Below are 19,844 nucleotides of genomic sequence, written 5' to 3'. Positions count from 1 at the left end.
CCAGGATTGGCGGTACCCAGATTATAATTGTGTATGCCCACGGTAATTACAGTTTAGCTGTTTTTCCTGTACCTTAAAGCTAGGAAGGAATGAAAAGACCATATGTAGGTGTTTCCTTTGTCCTGATTGTGTATAGATTCTATCGGTAGTGATCAGTGATAATTTTAAGATGAGAAGAAGTCCGTTATTCATGTTCCTTTTTTTCTCATAAAGTAGACATTTTATTTGCTTATAACTTTTAAGTTATATCTATTACTCTGATGTTCTATTGAAAGTTAAATCTTTTGTGAAGTATGTATCTGCATATAGAATTTTAAAAAGTGGACTAATGATCCTTTACAACCAGGAAGCAGTGACATCCTTTTCAAGCTAATAACAGGGAAGTTATACTATCCACAATCTTGAAGCACAGTGGAATTTTGTTATGAACTTTTATCATAGTAGGGGATTTAGTGCACAGTGAATTTTAAGAGGGCTTAAATTATGTGAACTGTGTGAAAGCATTTATATCTAAGCCTAAGAAACAATAATCACTCATTTAACACAACACTCACCAGTAAGGTCTGTTTTTACCTGTGGATTATAGTTAAGGAAACTGAGGGAAATGAATAACCTATAAGTTCACAGAGGCTGGGGTAGCAGTGTGTGACCACAAGAACTGGTTACAGTGTGCTTCTGACTATGGTCCTGGTGCCACCACAGAGCCTATAATGTGGGTCATCTGGAGTTGCTTGCTCACTCTTCCATATCTGCTTATTTTCTGAGAAGCCTACTTCTTACTTATTTCTTGAAACCCAATTAGGTAGAATGGGAAGACTTACTCTATATTGCCGTTTGGTACAATAATTTTTCAAGTATTTCCTTTAGTTTTCTTGTTTCAAACATTTGAGAATTAAAACCTTTTGATTACAGTAAGGGAACTGAACAAAGAAATGAGAATGAAGTATAGGATTAAAAGATTAAATCAAAAAGGGGGCAAGTTAGAAGCTGGAGTTCATTCTGTGGATTTAACGCAAATAAAATATTCTAATAATTAGATATTAAAATGTGGATATTGACTCAATTTGTAAATGTGGAGAGAGGTATAGAACTTGATCTTTTATTTAGAAGAAAAAAAAGTCTTGGTAACAATTGTTTTTCACAAGTGATCATTGAATTTATGTAAGCAGAATATTTACTATTCTATTTTTAAAGTTCTTGGTCAGAGCAATACATTTTAATCATCCTGGACTCCTTCATGTATATAGAGCCACTTATTTAATTTATTTCTAAATAAATGGCTTCTAAATTTTAACTTGATTTTTGTTCTAGCATTTTCTTCTTCTTTTTTTTAATGGGAGAAATCCAAATTCTGTTTTAGTGTTCAGGACAATTCTACATAGGGAGAATTGCAGTCAACAATTTATCCCTGAAATCTATCCAGTATCATGGCGGAGTCAATCAGTATTATTGAAGGAATGAATGAACCCTGAAGTTTCTCAGTCACTGTTTCTTTTATAATTGACATAAGTCTCATATTTCTGTATGTTTCTACATCCAAGAGAGTAGTGTGTAAGCTATGTCACTGTTTAAGATTTGATGAGACTCTCATAACCACATATCCTTGAAAATTTACTGCTACAGTATCTATTATGTAGAGTGCATGCTAAGAAAATGCACATTTTATTATTTTAATAAGGATTTAGCTGCTAACCCCTTGACTAAGTTGGCTATCTTTCAAATGTACTAGGGCTCAGTCTTTCCTGTCATTTAGGTCTTAGCCTAAATGTCATTGCTTCAGGGAGGCCTTCTCAGGCTTCCTCCACTGAAGTCATTTTTAATTCTCATTATCTATTTGAGAATTGCTTTTTTCTGTGACAGAGGCAAATGAAATTTTCCAAATATTCACATCTGCTTGTACTTCCCAGCTTCTCTTGACAGTTAGCTTGAGGCCATGTGACTTGTGGCTACTGGAGTGTGAGGTGAAGTGACTTTTTGAGCCACTTTTGGACTGAGATGGGTTGGTGAATTGTGGCCCTCTCCTACTCCTGTTTTTGTTTCAGTGATCTTGGAAGTTGGATGTCACAGGTTGTTGTAAATTACAAGAAGTTGGGCAGTGGTTTATTGGATTTCACATGAATAAATAATTGGTACCCTTTTATAAGTGACTGAAGTTTTAGATTTTTTTTTGTAAACTATAAAACTTAAAATTCCAAGAAACTGAACAAACGTTGAGCCCATGCAATATGAAGAAAATTGCATCAAAGAATACCATAATCAAATTATTCAAAACCACTGGTAGAGAGAAAAACAAAACCCCCAAACACTTAAAAGAAGCAGAGGTAGGGAAGATAAGTAACCTACAGGAAAACAAAGAGAATAATAGCAGATTTCTTGTCAGAAACAAATTCAAGCGAAAACAATAGGGCATCTTTATCTTCAAAGTATTGAAAGGAAAAAACAGCAACAAAAGAGGTCAAAAAGATATTCTATGCCCAGTGTAAAAACCTTTTAAAAAAAAGCAAAAAAAAAAAAAAAAAAATTTCCCCAGATATACTAGAAAAGGGGTATTTCAGATAAAGCTAAAAGAATTAATTATTGGTAGCATTTTATTTCTAATATAAGAAATATTAAAGGTGTTCTTCAGGAAAAAGGAAATGAATTCAGATGGATATATGGATCTATACAAAGGAATGAAGAGTTCTGGAAATGTTAACTATATGTGTGAAAATATATATATGTATTTTTTTTCTTACTGGGAGGTGGGGAAAATGGCTGCACTGGAAAGGTCAGGGGGAGCAGCTTTGTACATTACAATTATGAATATTCAACTACCCTAAAGGATTAAAGATGGAGAAAAGACAACAAAGAAGACACATAATAATACAGTTTTAAACATGTAAAATGTAATGAAAGTAACCCAATAAACATAAGAGGTTGTCAAATTGAATAAAAATCAAGACCTAACTATACGTTACTTATAAGAAAGATACTTCAAATATAAAAACAGAGAGATTAAAAATAAAAGAATGCTAACATTAACCAAAAGAAAACTTAAGTACTTATATTAATACCAAGGAAAGTGTATTTCAGAATATTTCTAAGGATCAAGAGGTCATTCCACAATACTTGAGATGTCAGCTAATCAAAAAGTAATAAAATCTTATTTTAAATACCTAATAGGAAAGCTTCAAATATATGAACAAAGACCCAATAGAATTGTAAGGAAAAAGAAACACCTGAAATTATAACCACAGGTTTTAAAACCTTTCTCTCCATAATTGAGAGATAAAGTAGGCAGAAAATCATATGTATATAAGAGATTTGAGTACAATATCAACCAACTTTACCCTGTTAACATTTGTATAGTACTTTTCTTTTTTCAAGTTCATATGGAATACTTAGCAAGACATACCACATTCTAGGCCATAAACCAAATCTCAGATCTAAAAGGACTCATCTCACATAAAGCATGTTCTCAGAATCCAATGGAAATAAATTAAAAATCAAGAGCAGAAAAATATCTGAAAAACCCTAACAATTGAAAGCTAAATAATGTACTTCTAGATAACCCTTGTGTCAAAGAAGAGAATAAAGGAAAATTAGAAATTATTTTAAACTTTTTATGAATACACAGACACAAACCACAACATATCAAAATTTATGAGATGCCATTCAAGCAGTTATTAAGGAAAAATGTATAGCACTAAATGCCTATCTTGGAAAAGAATGATTCCAGATAAAAAAATCTCTGCTTTACCTTTAAATACTACCAAAATTTATTTTGTAGTTAAAACCATTCCACAAAGAAGTCTATGTTCAGATGTTTTCCCCTGTAGAATTCTGTCAAATATTTAGGGAATAATAATACTACAGAGGAAGGAATACTTCCTGATCATTATATTAGTCAATTATTACCCTGATACCAAAACCCTGAAAAAGACATAACAAAAAAGGAAAACCATAGGTTAGTATCCTTCATAAATATAGATGTAAAATATATTTACAAAACCTTAACAAATTAAATCCAACAATATATAAAAGGATCAATTATCATGATCAAATGGGTTGAAATACAACATCATTTTAATATTTGGAAATAAAGCAATGAATTTCATCATATGAACAAAATAAAAATTAATATAGGTTAATATCCTTCATAAATATAGATGTAAAATATATTCACAAAACCTTAACAAGTTAAATCCAACAATATATAAAAGGATCAATTATCATGATCTAATGGGTTGAAATACAACATCATTTTAATATTTGGAAATAAAGCAATGAATTTCATCATATGAAAAAAAATAAAAATTAAAAAATCATATTGTCATCTCAGTAAATATAGATAAAGTATTTGATAAAAATCCATCATCAATTCCCAGTAAAGGCTGACAAATAACTAATAATGGAAGAGAATTTCTTCAAACTGATTAAAGGTATTTCTGAAAAATCTGAAGCTAACATCATAATTGGTTTTGAAAGAATATTTTTCTGCTATAGTCAGGGAGAAGTCAAGGATCTCTGCTTTCACCATCTACTAAACTTTGACTACAGAGTCTAACTAGTGCAATAAGTCCAGAAAAAAATAAATAAAAGACAGATGACTTGATGTGTATGAAGAAAAATCAATGACATTTACAAAAAACAAAACAAAAAACCTACTAGTACTAATAAGTGAGTATAGCAAGACTGGAGGATGCAATATTAGTATACAGAAATCAATGCCAGCATACTAGCATCAAATAATCAGATACTAAATTTTTAAAATATGCAAAATAGCATTAAAATATGAAATCCTTAGACATAAATTTGACGAGGCATGGAAAAAACCTAGAGGATGGTTTAGAGAGAAACTAAAATCAGCCTAAAGTAATGAGTCAAGACACCATGTTCGTGCATTGGAAAACTCAACATTATGATATCAGTTTTCCTTCAATTATTTATAGATTCAAGGCAAACCCAGTTAAAATAAGGGTTCTTTGGGACATTTTCAAAAGGTGTAAATGTGCAATTAGAATACCAAAGGAGAAGAGAGAACAGCACAGAAGAAATATTTGAAGTAAAGTGACTGAAAGTGAAACTAATGACAGACACCAAACTTCAGAGAATGCCAAGCAGAATAAAAGAATAAATACCAAAAATGGCCAAAAAATTCAAACATTTGAGATTTGTCATTAGGGAAATTCAAATGGAAATTATAATAAGATACTGCTACAAATCTGTAGAATCACTGAAATTTTAAAAACAACGGACTGTATCATGTGTTAGGATGTGGAGGGACAGTAACACTCATGTTCTGCAGGTATGCAAAATGGCACTTAATATAAAATTTGATCCAACTATTCTATGACTATATATTTAACAAAAGAAAAGGAAATATATATCCATATAAAGTTGTGAATAGATAAATATATCCATAAAATGGAATACTACTTAGTAATAAAAGGAAGGAAATATTGATAAATGATATAGTTTGGATGAATCTTCTAAAATAATTATACTGAGAAATATCTAGAGAAGAGTACATGATTCCCTTTGTATGAAATTTTGTGAAATGCAAATGTATATAGTGACAATGATATATTAGTCTGCTTGAGATGTCATAAGTCTGTTTTAGTCAGCTTTTGCATCACTGTGACCAAAATACCCAACAACAACTTAGAAGAGAAAGTTTACTTGGGGCTCATGATTTCAGAGGTCTCAGTCCAAAGATGGCTTACTCAATTGCTCTGGGCCCAAGATGAGGCAGCACGTCATAGATGAAGGGCCCAGCAGAAGAAAGATGCTCAGCTTATGGCAGGGTCAGGAAGCAGAGGGATAGAGGGGACAGAGGGAAGATGTACCCTTCCAGGGCATGCTCCCATTGACCCAACTTCTCAAGCCACACCCCACCTTCATATTTACCACCCAGTACATTGAAACTAGGATGTACTAAGTGGGTTACAACTTTCACAATTTAATCATTTTACCCCTGAATATTTCTGAGAAACACAGGAGCAAAAGGGGACCCACCTTATCTCAAAACCATAACAAAGACCATAACATGTAATGGGTGGCTTAAGCAACAGAAATTTATTTTCTCACAGTTCTGGAGGCTGGAAGTCAGATTAGTCACAGATTTTAAGAGCAAAAGGCAAATAGAAGACAGCTCACCTGCCCGTAGAACCACAGGATGGCAGCATTGAGTAAACATTTTACTTTTCTTTTCTTTTCTTTTCTTTTTTTTCTTTTCTTTTCTTTTCTTTCCTCCCTCCCTCCCTCCCTCCCTCCCTTCCTTCCTTCCTTCCTTCCTTCCTTCCTTCCTTCCTTCCTTCCTTCCCTCCCTCCCTCCCTCCCTCCCTCCCTCCCTTCCTTCCTTCCTTTGTTTCTCTCTCTTTCTTACAGAAAAGTTAAGGATTTATACCCTTGGCTGAGTAAATCACTGAAATAATTTGCATATTAGTGGGATTAGTTGGTCTCTGTAGCCTCTTATGTCCCTTGCTGTTCATAGCCAGGTGGAAATCATGCTAAGAGTTTTAGTTGCTCAGATCTATAGAACTATGTTTTTTGAGCAGTTGCATTACAAACTTGTTATATCATCTAACTTGAAATGACTGACTTCTCAGGCATTTCTTAAATAGCAGTAGTTACTATTTTTCTTTTTCATGTTGTGTTTTTTTCTTTATCATGAAACCCTCTTCTGTTTTTGAGTATATTCAGCTTGAAATGCTAACAAGAATTTACTAAAATAAAAAATCCCTTTGAATAATAGATATTTCTCTAAAGACAGACTTTCAAAAGATCTATTTAGATGGTAGCTCTCTGATCCTCTTCATTTACCGGGTCAACAAATATTTACCTAGAATTCAATCTATATAACTCTCTGGGAGTGCTAGGGGAAAGAGATAGTTAGGAAATAATTGAGACTAACTCCTTGTCCTTAAAATGTTTGCATACAAGATCTCCAGAATGCATCATTTTTTTCCTTTTCTTTTGTTTATTTACAAAAAGCTCTTTGGAATAAACATGTTCATTTATTCCAGTCTTTTCCTCATCTAGTCTTTTCCTCTATACATGGTTTTGAGGGTTGTACTGTGCATTTGACAGAATTTACTATGTAGACTGCCTAGGAAACCAAGGGCTTATTAATAAACCAAAGTGTTTTCAACATAGCTTTAGAAGAATAAGGCAATTTTAGGGATCTTCATGTACATATAGCTCACCCAAGAGAATCATGTAGGGCAAAGGTTAGCAACTTTTGCAGAATGTGTAAGTTCCAACCTCTGTAATTTTTTAAAAACAGCCTGTGAAGTAAGCCTGTCTGGGAACATCCTGGGCATTTTCTGTGGTTGTAGGAGAGGGAGGCTGAGGAAGGGTGGAGAGCCAGATGAACCCTTTGCTGGCCTAGGGAACAACTCCCACTCCACCTCCAAGCTGCACAGTATTTTCCAATTGGGAGGTGGAGTAGCCCAGGGAGGTTAGAGTCACTTCTCATTCCTTTTCTGTTTCTCTACCTCTCGATGATGAAAGAACTATTAAATGGTATTGGGCAAGTGGTAGGTACTAGATAAGTATTTTCTGTCTTGAAACCTTGATATAGAACCCAGGATAATATTCATTGGCTTAAGAACATTGAATTATATCTCTTATTTATTTCTAGAAAATAACGCATTAAGAGGCTATAGTTAAATAGTCTGAGTAGACATTTATTCCATTAGAATAAATTCCAGAGGACAAGAATTTTGTCTCTTGGCTCATTTATTATCCTCAGCCCCCACAGGGCACATGGAAGACACTCAGTAATTATTTGTTGAGTGAATAAATGAGTGAATTTTCAAGGACTTTATATATATGCTAAGAGTATGGACTTTTTAATCCATTAGCATAAAACTTGCCTGGAATTTTTTATTTTTCAAGTCCTGAAAGGTAGAAGTAAATGATAAAACAAAAAACACAAGGTCTTTCACCTTAAATTTATATTGTAGAAGGTAATAGTGCCAGATATCTAAAAAATATGTACAGGATCAATAAATCAAGATTCTCATGAACCCACCCCCACTATGGTTTTTATTTATATTTTTACAACAAGGATGTCAGAGTATATGGAAGTATCATGCATCTTTTCCTCCTGGTAGTCTGCTATTCTAATTGTTCCCAGTTATCCACCAGTTTTTCTTAGTTTCTTCATCTGTACATTAGAGATACTAGTAGTCACTTATTCAATAAATATTTGTTGAGTGCCCCCTGTTTTCCAGGCACTGTTCTTTGTGATAGGAATGTATCAGACAAAAATTTCTTCCCTTGTGACTATGTAGAAGGACAGATTGAAACTTAAACATCATGAATGAGCAACTATATTTTTTTAGAAGTTATACTATGGGAAAAAAGAGTATATTGTGGTGAAAGGGTTCAGGATGTTGGGGGATGGTTGTATTTTTATTCCCCCTTCTAACATTTTATTATGAAAAATTACAGACATACAGAAAAATAAAAGAATGGTATAACGAACACCTATATGCCATCAACCAAGACTCTGTAGTTGTTAATATTTTGCCATTTCCTGTCCAATCCATTTATTTACCCATCAATCATCTTATTTTTGAAGCATTGAAAGGCAAGAACACACTATTGTACCACTAAAACTTCAGTATGCATATCATTAACTGTATTCAACATTAAGATTTTTGTGTGAAATTACATGTATGGAAATACATACTATTAAGTTTACTGTTCCATATGTTTTGAAAAATGTAAACTCTTATGTAACTTAAACTCTTATGTAACTTTAACTCTTATGTAACTCTATCAAAATATAGAACATTTTTATTAACTGAGTATTCTTATGCTAATTCCAAGTTAATCTCTCTTCCTACATTTCATCCGCACCCTAAGATAACCAGTAATCTTATTTTTTCACATGCTACTGTCCATTTGAATATCTTTCTTTCCTATTTAAGTATTACCTCATTTTAAGAAATTAAGATACTTATCTTTTAATTATTGAGATTTGGAAGCTTTTTTATATATCTGAATACATATTCTTTGTCACATATATTTTGCTACTATTTCTCCCAGTCCTATTTTCTTAACAGAACCTTGAAATCTTTTGATGAAAATAAAATTTTGAATTTTCTAAAGTCTAAGTGATTATTTTCTTTTATGCTTTATGCATTTTATACTCTAAGAAAATTTTGCTTTCACCCAGCCCACAAAGATATTCTTCTAATTTTCACTCAATAACTATGTAATTTTTAGCTGTTATGCTTAAGTTTATAATCAATTTTCAGTTAATTTTTCTGTATAGTATGAAGCAGATATGGTTAGTTCCCCCCACCAATATGTCTTCCCAGGTGTTCAAGTACTATTGGTTTTGAAAATAATTTGAATTGCCAACTGCTGTGGTTTGGATCTTTAATGTCCCCCAAATTTCCATGTATTAAAGTCTCAGTTTCCATCTCATTGTCTTACTAGGAGGTATTTTGTCACAGTGAGGAAAAGCAGATTAACACACCATGGTACTTTTGTAAAATAGTAAATGACTTCATGAACGTAATTCTAAAACTGGACTCTCAGTTCTGTTCCACAGTTCTTGTTGTCTATGCTTATGCCAGTACCATACCGTATGATAACTGTAGCTTTGTAGCAAGTCTTAAAGTATTGTAATTATTCTAACTCTGGTCATTTTCAAGATTTTTTTGAATATTCTAAATTCTTTACATCTTCATTTATAGTTTACAATCTAATAACAAACCCCATAGGATTATGATCAATATTGCAGTGAAAGCATAGATCAATATTGAGTCTTCTATCCATAAACATAGAACACCCTGCATTTATTAAGGTCAACTATGTGCGGTATTTTGTAATTCTTCTCATGGAAGTCATCTTCAAATTTAAAAAAATTTATTCCTAGGCAATTAGTAAATTGCAAGCATTAATAAATGTATAAGCATTTGTGATTAGTATTGTAAATAGTATTTGTGATAGTATTGTGAATAGTATTATTAAAATTTTATTTTCTGAGAGTTGCTGCTTATGGGCAGAAATATAATTGGTTGTACAATGTGATCTTGCTAAACTGACTTTATTAGTTCTAGTCACTGTTTTATAAAATTTGTAAGATACTCTACACAAACAACTAACTATGCTATCTGTGCCTGGAGTTTTTCTTCTTTCTTTCTGAACTCTACGTCTTTTGCTTTAATCTTGTTAGCACTAGCTAGGATCTCCAGTGAAACATTAAATAGAAATGATGGGACAGAATACTCATCCTTTCCGATTTTCAAGAAGTTTCAGTACTTTTTTTTTTTTTTTTGAAAATGCCAATATCAGATTGAAGACTTTAAACTTTGTTTCTCTTTTGTAGGTCAAGCTAAAACCTCTGCTCATGTAGTTCTGTTCACTTTAAATGGATTTTTAAGAGTTTGCTTTCTGTATGTGTCTGTCAGAGATTTTGGCAGAATTTATATGCAACGATTAGGTCTCCTTTGTGTGATTTCTCCTTTACTACATATATTCTTTCATTTTCCACTGGGGTAGTAGCCCCCAACTTTGTCCTTTGATTACTTAATCAAGTATAACTGTAAACTTCTATACAAATTGCAGCTATCCTGTAGCTATAAAAATCTCCAAAATGGGAAATTCCTTCAGTGACCTTCCATTCTGGCAATTGTCCACTTTCTCCAAATGTCTGCTTTTATTGACTCTCCATATTTTTAGATAGTTGGGTTTTTTTTAATGATTTTTCCAAAGATTGTAGTTGTTTTCTATAAGAAGTTTGATTTAATACAAGCCACTTTACTGTTATTAGAAGTAGATCATATATTTTAAAATCGTGTGATCAGAATAGTGGGCATATAACTAAATATGTGAATGAAGGTGATAATTTAGCTAAGGTGACAGCCTTTGATTGTTTTTGTTTGTTTGTTTTTGGAAGAAACTTCCATGCAGACAGAAAGCTGTAGCCACGGTGGAAAAATGCTTGACTTTTTTGAGGAAAAATAGGGAGACCAGTTTGATGTTAATTGATTGAGAGAAGAGTAGTCAGTGATGACATCAGACAGATAAGCTGGGGTTTGGATCAGTAGAGATCATGAGGATCTTGTTTGCCATTGTAAGGTTATAAAATTGCAGGGTTTTGAGAAAGTCAGTGTGATTGGATGTGCATTTCCAAAGTGTTGCTGTTGTGTGAATATATTGTATGGGTGGAAATGTAGAAATAAGAACCAATTGGGAGGTTATTTTGAGAATTCAAAGGGATAATGTCCATTAAAACTGGAGTAGTATTAGTGGATGAGGTAAGACTGGTAAAGTGCTAGATATATTATAAAGAGTGAGGTATTTTCCAATGGGTTGGATGTTGGGTGTGAGAGAAATAGAGGTTTTCAAAATGACTCCAGATTTTTTGGCAAGCAGCTCAGAAGAACGGAATTGCCATTAACTGATGGAGAAAGCTATAGGTGAATCAGTTTAATAAGATAAGGTCTGTGTCCTGAAAAGACTAACATTTGTGAGAGAGATAATTAACTTGATCCAATTACTGAAAAGTGCTAGGTACTTTTAACAGCAATTGTCTGGAATAGAGAAAACATAGTCAGTTTGTGATGAGGAAACAGGTGGCAATCGATCAGTGTATGAAGAATAAATAGGATGTGAAAAAACTGAGAGGAAGGGAATCATTAAAGGAAAAACTATTATAAGCAGCAGCAATGCAAAAATAATGGTAAGGACTCGTAGAATGGGACACACTCTGGACTAGAGTGGAGGGTTTGTGACTAAAAGGGATGGAGCCCTCAGAGGAAACTATAGGAAAAAATATAATTGAATGAAAGGGCTCATTAGTTCCTATGCCTATGAGATTACATTTATCCAACAGGCATGGAGGAAGAAGAAGGAGGTACTTTTATATTTTTTATTTGTTCTAATTAGTTATACATGACAGTAGAACGCACTTTGAAACATCATACATAAATGGAGTGTAATTTCTCATTCTTCTGGTTGTACATGATGTAGAATCATACCAGTCTTGTAGTTATATATTCTAATAGGGCAATGATGTCTAATTCATTCTACTATCTTTCCAATCCCACATCTTCTCCCCTCCCTTCACTCCCCTCTTAACTAATCCAAAGTAACTATTCTTCCTTAATCCCCCCTCCTTATTGTAAATTAGCATCTGCATATTAGAGAAAACATTTAGCTTTTGTTTTTGGGGGGGATTGGCTTAGTTTGCTTATTATGATATTCTCTACCTCCATCCATTTACCAGCAAATACCATAATTTCATTCTTCTTTAAAGCTGAGTAATATTCCATTGTATATATATACCACATATTCTTTATCCATTCATCTGTTGAAGGGCATCTAGGTTTCATAGTTTAGCTGTTGTGAGTTGAGCTGCTATAAACATTGATGTGGCTCTGTCACTGTAGTATGCTGATTTTAAGTCCTTTGGTTATAAACCAAAGAATGGGATAACTGTGTCAAATAGTGGTTCCATTCCAAGTTTTCTGAGGAATCTCCATACTGATTTCCATAGTGGCTGCTCAAATTCACCAACATTTATTGTTGCTTGTATTCTTGAAAATTACCAGTCTGATTGGCATAAGATGAAATCTTAAGAGTAGTTTTGATTTGTATTTCTCTCATTGCTAGAGATGTTGGACATTTTTTCATATATTTGTTAATTGAATATATGTCTTCTGTGAAGTGTCTGCTCAATTCCTTAGCCCATTTATTGATTGGGTTATTTGGTTTTTTGGTATTAAGTTTTTGAGTTCTATATATATATATATATATATATATATATATGAAATTCATTTGGAAAAATAAGAGTCCCAGAATAGTCAAAACAATCCTTAGCAAGAGTGAAGCAAGAGGCGTCACAATACTAGACATTAAATTATACTACAGAGTCATAGTAACAAAAATGGCATGGTATTGGCACCAAAATAGACACACAGACCAATGGTACAGAATAGAAGACTCAGAGACAAACCCATGTAAATACCGTTATCTCATGCTAGACAGAGGTGCTAAAAACATTCACTGGAAAAAAGATAGCCTATTCAACAGATGGTGCTGGGAAAAATTAGAAAACCACATGTAATAGAATGAGGTTAAATCCCTATCTCTCACCCTGCACAAAACTCAACTCAAAGTTGTATCAAAGACTTAGGCACTAAAACAGAGACCCTGAGCCTACTAGAAGAAAAAGTAGGCCTAAATCTTCATGATATTGCCTTAGGACCAGGCTTCCTTAACAAGACTCCTAAAGCACAAGAAGTACAATCAAGAATAAATAAATGGGATGAATTCAAATTCTACAGCTTCTTCTCAGCAAAGGAAACAATCAATAATGTGAAGATAGGACCTACAGAATGGGAGAAAATCTTTCCATATGCACCTCAGATATAGCAACAATCTCCAGGATAAATAAAGTAGGAGGTATTTTTAAACAGTAATGTAAAAAATCTTAGGATAAAAAACTAGTAATTCATTTATTTTTTATTTTTTGTTTCTTGTCTATAGGCAACTAAATATTTTGGTAAATAAATCATAAAAATGTATATTCAGTGTAGTAATTCTACAGTGTTCCCTAAAGACATTTTCTGAGGTATTTTATTACAGAATTATGCTTTTAACTTGATGATTTTTCTTTTCCTGGCATGACTTCTTATAACCTGAACTAGAAAGGGGGAAAATACAAACAAACATACGTGAACGATGCCAGTTTTCTCATTCATTTGAGTAGAATATGAGTGATTAAGTCTTTACCAGGTATTCTGAGAACCAAAAATGTTTCATAAATACTGTGACAAAACTGGTATTAGTGAATCTTCTAGTTATGTGTCCTAAGGATGACTCCAGGAAACTTTGAGTTAGTCAGTCAAAATTACAAAATGTATTTTTTCTCTTAATAAAAATATCAAAAGATAAGATTATTAATTGCAAAATATTTGATGCTTTTTTGCTTGCATTTAGACATGTATCCTTTAATCCACGGATAGTGTTGTGTTTGGAGTTCTAGATGAAACAGTAATTTCTTGGGACATGTTAGGGTTATCATGTCTTACTAGGAGTTGGGGTGGGAGAGGCCTCTCTGACTTTACTCTTTGAATGGTATTTAGTATGATTAGCATTTTTATGATTTCTGTATGATATAGAAGGAAAAGCTGACTTAGAGCAAAAAAATATACACTGCAATCTGGATCCTCCTTTTAGTACTGATTTAAGATGGTTGAATCTCAAAGTCTTTGAACCTCATCTTCAAAATAATTAACCTTCTCTCCTTAGTCCCCAGTAGCTAGGAAGGTTATTATAAAGCACTATTTAAATGTAAGGTATGCTAACTCAAATTATTACTATATATACCACATTACATTAAAAAGTAAATCTTTCCTGGCACAGGATGTATGTGAAATTTAATCCACTGCTGATATAAAACAGAATTTCATAAAAATGATATATGAATTAGATTTGTTGATTTTTCTGATCTTATTCTTTTTCCTCTATTCATATGAGATCCTTCCTTTTAGACTAAATAACCTTAGTTCTTAGAATCCTGTGTCATATCATTTGAATGTCCACACATCTGTCTTTTAAACTAACTCTTAAGTTGCTCGAGACCAAATTGTTATGAAGTAATGATCTAAGTTATGATGTGAGTAGAAGTTAAAGAAGTATAGAAGAGGACCCTGATAACATAAAGATATTTTGTTAAATTTGAGTTATAAACCTTAATTTTTAATGTTTTAATATGTCCTGAATCTACTTTTATGGGTTGTGTAAAAATCCCTTTTTCCCCATAGTAATTTCCCTAATCCTGTTAATTCTTTATCAGTGACCCGTGATTTAAAAAAATAAAAAAATACAAGAAATACAAAAGAGAGGTAGGGGTGTAAATCAGGGGTAGAACATGTACTTAGCATGCCCAAGACCCTGAGCTGGATGCCCAGGACCAACAAAACAACCCAACAACAACAACAAGAAAAACATAAACAAAACCAAGAAGGATAAAGAAAGGGAAGGAGGGCAGGAGTGAGGAAGAAAGGAAGAGGACAGGTCTTTTCAGTGTTCTTTTAAGTGAATGTGACAGCACAAAGCAATAGTGCTAAAAGCCAATGTAGCTCAGGCTTATTGGTAAAATAGTTCTTAAAATCTACAGAAGAGCCCTTTTTGAGTTCTTTTAATTAATGGATCAGCCCATACATACATTAGTAGATTCTGTACTTAAAAATGAACTAATTTTGGCCTTACTAGAAAATTAAAACTTCAAATATAATTGTTTTTCTTTTCATTTACAAAGCCTCTGATTTATTGCAAAAAATTCCATATCATGAAACTTCTGTATGACTAAAAAAAGACTCATCACCATCATCATAATCATAGTCTTCCGGATTTTAGGAAAACAAAACAGAACCATGATTTTTGTCCTCAAATAGTAAATTAACCATGTAATTATTTTAAAGTTTTAATAGAATCTCTAATGATCTTCTAGCTTTAGAGAAAATAGATGAGGTTTGCCCTGCTCCTTTTAGAATGAGTTATGAAAAATGAAAAAAATATTGATGGGAGAACTATCCTAAAGACCTAGTTTCTATTTGAAAATAATTCAAGTGACTACTTTTATATGTTTCATGGAGTTTTATAGTTCGATCATGGTAAATTGGATATATTTAGAGTAAGGTGTCAGTGGTCATCTTTAGAAAACAAAGATGTCAGAAACAAGACCTAGTTCTTTAAATACAGTTGGGATTTGTGCTTTTATAATTCTTTTTTTAAAATATGTCAAGGTTAAAAAAAAAAAGAAAAGAAAAAATATGTGTGAGTTGTCTAGTATGTGTGAGTTCCTGGGTTTGATTTCCTAGTAGCACACAGACAGACACAAACACACACACATAAATGTGTAAATGATATTCATTCTGTAATAGACAAAGAAGCATTTACATATCAAATATATTAGGCACATGAGTTAATTATTAGGATTATTAATTATTATGAGTTAATTAATAATGGTAATGTAAATGATTCTGCATAAAATAGTAAGAACTTATTTTATGTTTCTTTACTTTTTAAATGAAATGATTAGTATACCATATATCATTTGGTTAATTCATTACTCAGTTTGTGTTCTTTTCCTTACATTTAGCAAGCCATAGTGATATTTTAGAGTTCAATGTGATAATGCTTTATGAAAGTGTGTGTTTGACATTTGTGTTTTCCATATGTAATTTAAGAGGAAGCTTGAACTAATCTTGTAATGACTCTTTAACACAACTATATAGCCCTTTTAATCTGCAGTGCTCTAAGTATTTAATAGAAACCTGTATTGGAGTAAAGTAGATTTAAACACTTTAAATATGCAAACTTGTTGAGGCAAAGACTTAATACCTGGCTTCTCCCAGATCTCATCAGAATTGTTTTATTTCACATATTTTCCCCTTTCATCAGTTCAGCCACTTCTGACCCTATAATGGCATATACTCTAACAGTCTTTAATAACAGCTATTAGTCAAGAGCCCCTTTGCTTACATTTTGGTGGCAAAGAAAGAGTAAGGGTGTTACATCTTTCTTGGAACTGAACCATAGTGATCTGGCTGCTGGTCCCCATATTTCATTTTCCATATTTCCACATAAACAGCAATTTTAAAAATGAGACCAATTTAATTTACTTTTCAGATCACGTGGATGAACGAACAATATGCAATGGAATTGCCCCAGAAAAAGATGTGGATGGATTTCATATTATCAATATTGGAAGACTGTGTCTTGATCAGCATTCTCTCATACCTGCCACTGCCAGTGCTGTTTGGGAAATAATTAAAAGAACAGGTTGGTAACTTGTGGTCTGACAAACAAAGGTATTAGGTCCTGAACTGAGCATTACCTTGATAAAATTATCCTAACCCTGCAAAGTGACAGAAAATGATAAGCCACAAAACTTCAGTTTGTGGATAGGTATAAAATTATATAAGTCAAAGACCAATCCAAAATAAAAGGGAATGAAGAACCTCTGCCAGGTTATAGGGCACTGCCATTGTAAACTGTAGGGAGTCAATTTTCCAAATTGTAGTTTGTCTTCCTACTTTTAAACTATAAATTTCATGCATTTTGATGAAAACCTTTCAAAATGAATTATATTCTCCATTAATAAAGTAACATGTTGATCATATAGGAACTATATCTATTGACCTAAGTTTTCATTGTAAACATTTCCCCTTCTGCTATGCCAGATACAGTCTTGCTCTCACAGCCTGCCTGGATATGCAGAGATGTTTACTTACCTCTATGTTAACTAACCTCAGATTGCCTTTAGTATTGATGATTTCCCTGCTGCCACCAACTGTCACCTTTCTGTCTGGCAGCATCTTCTTTATTCTGCTGTTTTCTGAGAGAAAAATCTCCAAGAGAAAGCAGAGCCTAAATCATACTCTGAGATAGTTAGTACTTGGAAAAATCTAAGTTTCAATTCTTTTATTTTACTTATGAAGAAACTGAGCCCCAAAGCAGTAAAGTATATTGAATTTTCAAGCTTTATCTTTTTCATCCTTCTAAGAAGGAAGTTTGGTGCTTCTTCCTATAGAGAAAAGTATATAAACTTTGTGAAAAATACTTTTTTCCACTTTATTTTATTCCAGCTTTACTCAATTGCCAGTGAAGCTTGATAATGTTCTACTTGGCTTATTTTATAATTAGAAGTTAATATATTTTAAGGCTTTGCACTTCTAACTCTTCATGTGAATCTCAATGTTTAAAATTCATTTGATGACAACTCCAGGATGTTTGTGATTTTTAAATGAGGACATAATCAGAGGGGAAGGGACAAATTCAAGAAGTGTAAAAATAAATATTTATAAATTATTTATAAATAATTGAATGTGGGCATGTTAGAGACAAGCCGTGTAAATCCAAATTTAATTAGAACTTTTTAAGGAATGTTACAGTTGAGTGTTCTGATGCTTAATTTGTTTCTTCTTGTTGAATCTGCATTTAAACCAAACTCTGTATTTTAAGGAATTGAAACATTTGGGAAAAATGTGGTTGTGGCTGGACGATCCAAGAATGTAGGCATGCCCATTGCCATGCTTTTGCACACTGACGGAGAGCATGAACGGCCAGGAGGTAGGTTTGACCTTGCAGATTCCATATATTCTTAGATATTCTTCCTTCTTACATCATTGAGTAAAAATTTGTGGATATATGCAATTAAAGGTTTCCTTTATTCCTTATCTAATGGTGTAAAAGCCTTGAAAGTGAATAAAGGAATTGCTGAAAATATGTGGCCCCATTGTTCCTTTTTTTTTTTTTCTTTTGGTCTACTTTAAGTCATTATAGGCATTAAGAAAGGCTGAAAAGTCACTAGGTACATAAAAATCACATGCCTCAGAAAATTTTCAGAATCTTGGAAAGTTTGATGTAGAACTCCTAAAATAGCAAGGTTTTAGTACTTTTACAAATCAGCTAGTTGATTCACTTTACAGACAAGGAATCTGAGGCTTAAGGGTAACTGATTATCTAGTACAGACAACTAGTCATTGAACTGTGAATAGTGACACCTCAAATCTCTAAGTAAGCCAACAAAATGTAATGGTGTTTGCGAATGTGGGGCTACATTCTCTAGGTGCCTGTCATTGCACCATCATCCCAGGACCTTGTTTATTTAAGCATCCTGATAGCTGGATGCTGAGTGGCTCCCCAGGGATGTGGGTAGGGATAGAGTAAGAAAGGAATCTAACAAAGGGGTAATAGGGCATTGTTCATGGTTGCCTGAGTCAGTATTGTGGGCAGAAAACAGAAGGTTACTCATCTCATTGCTGTGTGTTAAAATCTGCATCTTGTTTTAACATGGATAAAAAACCAATTTCATGTTCTTAATAGAAGTGGTTATTGGTCTGTACGTGTAAAGAGATTTTCACCACTTCCTTTACTGCTTGTTTTCCTAATCTTTTTTTCCCCAGTCTTTGATGTAATAAGTACTTCATTGGTTTAATTCCAAAAAGGAAAGAATTTTTTTCTAATATTAGGTCAGAGTGATAGAGACAACATGCTTATGTACAACACACATAATACTATATGTAGGTATATAAATTTCTTAATGTTATTAACCTTGACGAATTTCATTTTCTTAATATTAAAATTTTGTGATACTTGTTTTTGGATCTTGGCTGACATAATACATATAAAATATTTTTTAAAAATACAAAGCCCCATTAAAAAATAAACCCAATGTAATTTATTTACACAGATGATATGAATCTACATCATGAACAACCATAGAAACAAAAAGTTGTACCCCATTTGTGTACAATGAATCAAAATGCAAATGTAAAAATTAAAAAAATAATAATAAAAAATAAAAATAAATAAATAAATTGATGAACAATGAACCTTTTGAATATTATTTTCCCTTTCTGGGCTAAGGATTTAAATATTGTTAGCAGTCACTATGGTATATAGACATTTTAAGGTAGGTTTGGATAGTGACTCCAGGGAGCTTTAAAAAGACTTAGTTTTGAAGGGCTGTCTAAAAGGCCACATGTGATAGTACAACAGTTTTTATGACGCCCATGTTCAACACTGCTTTCCTAGCTTCACTATTCACTTCTAGCTTATTTTATTACTGCTTATCTATCTCTTAGGGTAAATAATTATATTGATTCATAGTTGCCTTTACATAGTCATTTTTGAGTTAAGGAAGGTAAGATGATGAGGAATGTTAATAGGTGTACTATTTTTTTAATAATAGGTGTACTTTTTTTTTTTTTTTTTGGGGGGGGGGGAAATTTTGACTAAGAGCCAGAAAGTAGGTTTTTCATTATTTTCAACATTATTGTGTTGTCTTAATCTCATCAATAACATAATAACCAGCACTGTGTAGC

The 19,844-nt window shown here is 32.7% G+C and overlaps 1 protein-coding gene across 1 annotated transcript in view; it reads left to right on the top strand.

Annotated features, from left to right (window-relative positions):
* Positions 1-19,844, top strand: part of Mthfd2l (methylenetetrahydrofolate dehydrogenase (NADP+ dependent) 2 like) — a 154,103-nt gene that overhangs the window by 40,832 nt on the left and 93,427 nt on the right. The window contains exons 4-5 of the mRNA XM_047567014.1: positions 16,645-16,797; positions 17,980-18,087. Coding sequence (XP_047422970.1) covers positions 16,645-16,797; positions 17,980-18,087 — 261 coding nt within the window. The remainder of the gene's footprint in view (positions 1-16,644; positions 16,798-17,979; positions 18,088-19,844) is intronic.

The sequence above is a fragment of the Sciurus carolinensis genome, chromosome 10 (assembly GCF_902686445.1).
Source record: "Sciurus carolinensis chromosome 10, mSciCar1.2, whole genome shotgun sequence".
Taxonomy (NCBI): domain Eukaryota; kingdom Metazoa; phylum Chordata; class Mammalia; order Rodentia; family Sciuridae; genus Sciurus; species Sciurus carolinensis.
This window is presented reverse-complemented; position numbering and strand designations above follow the sequence as displayed.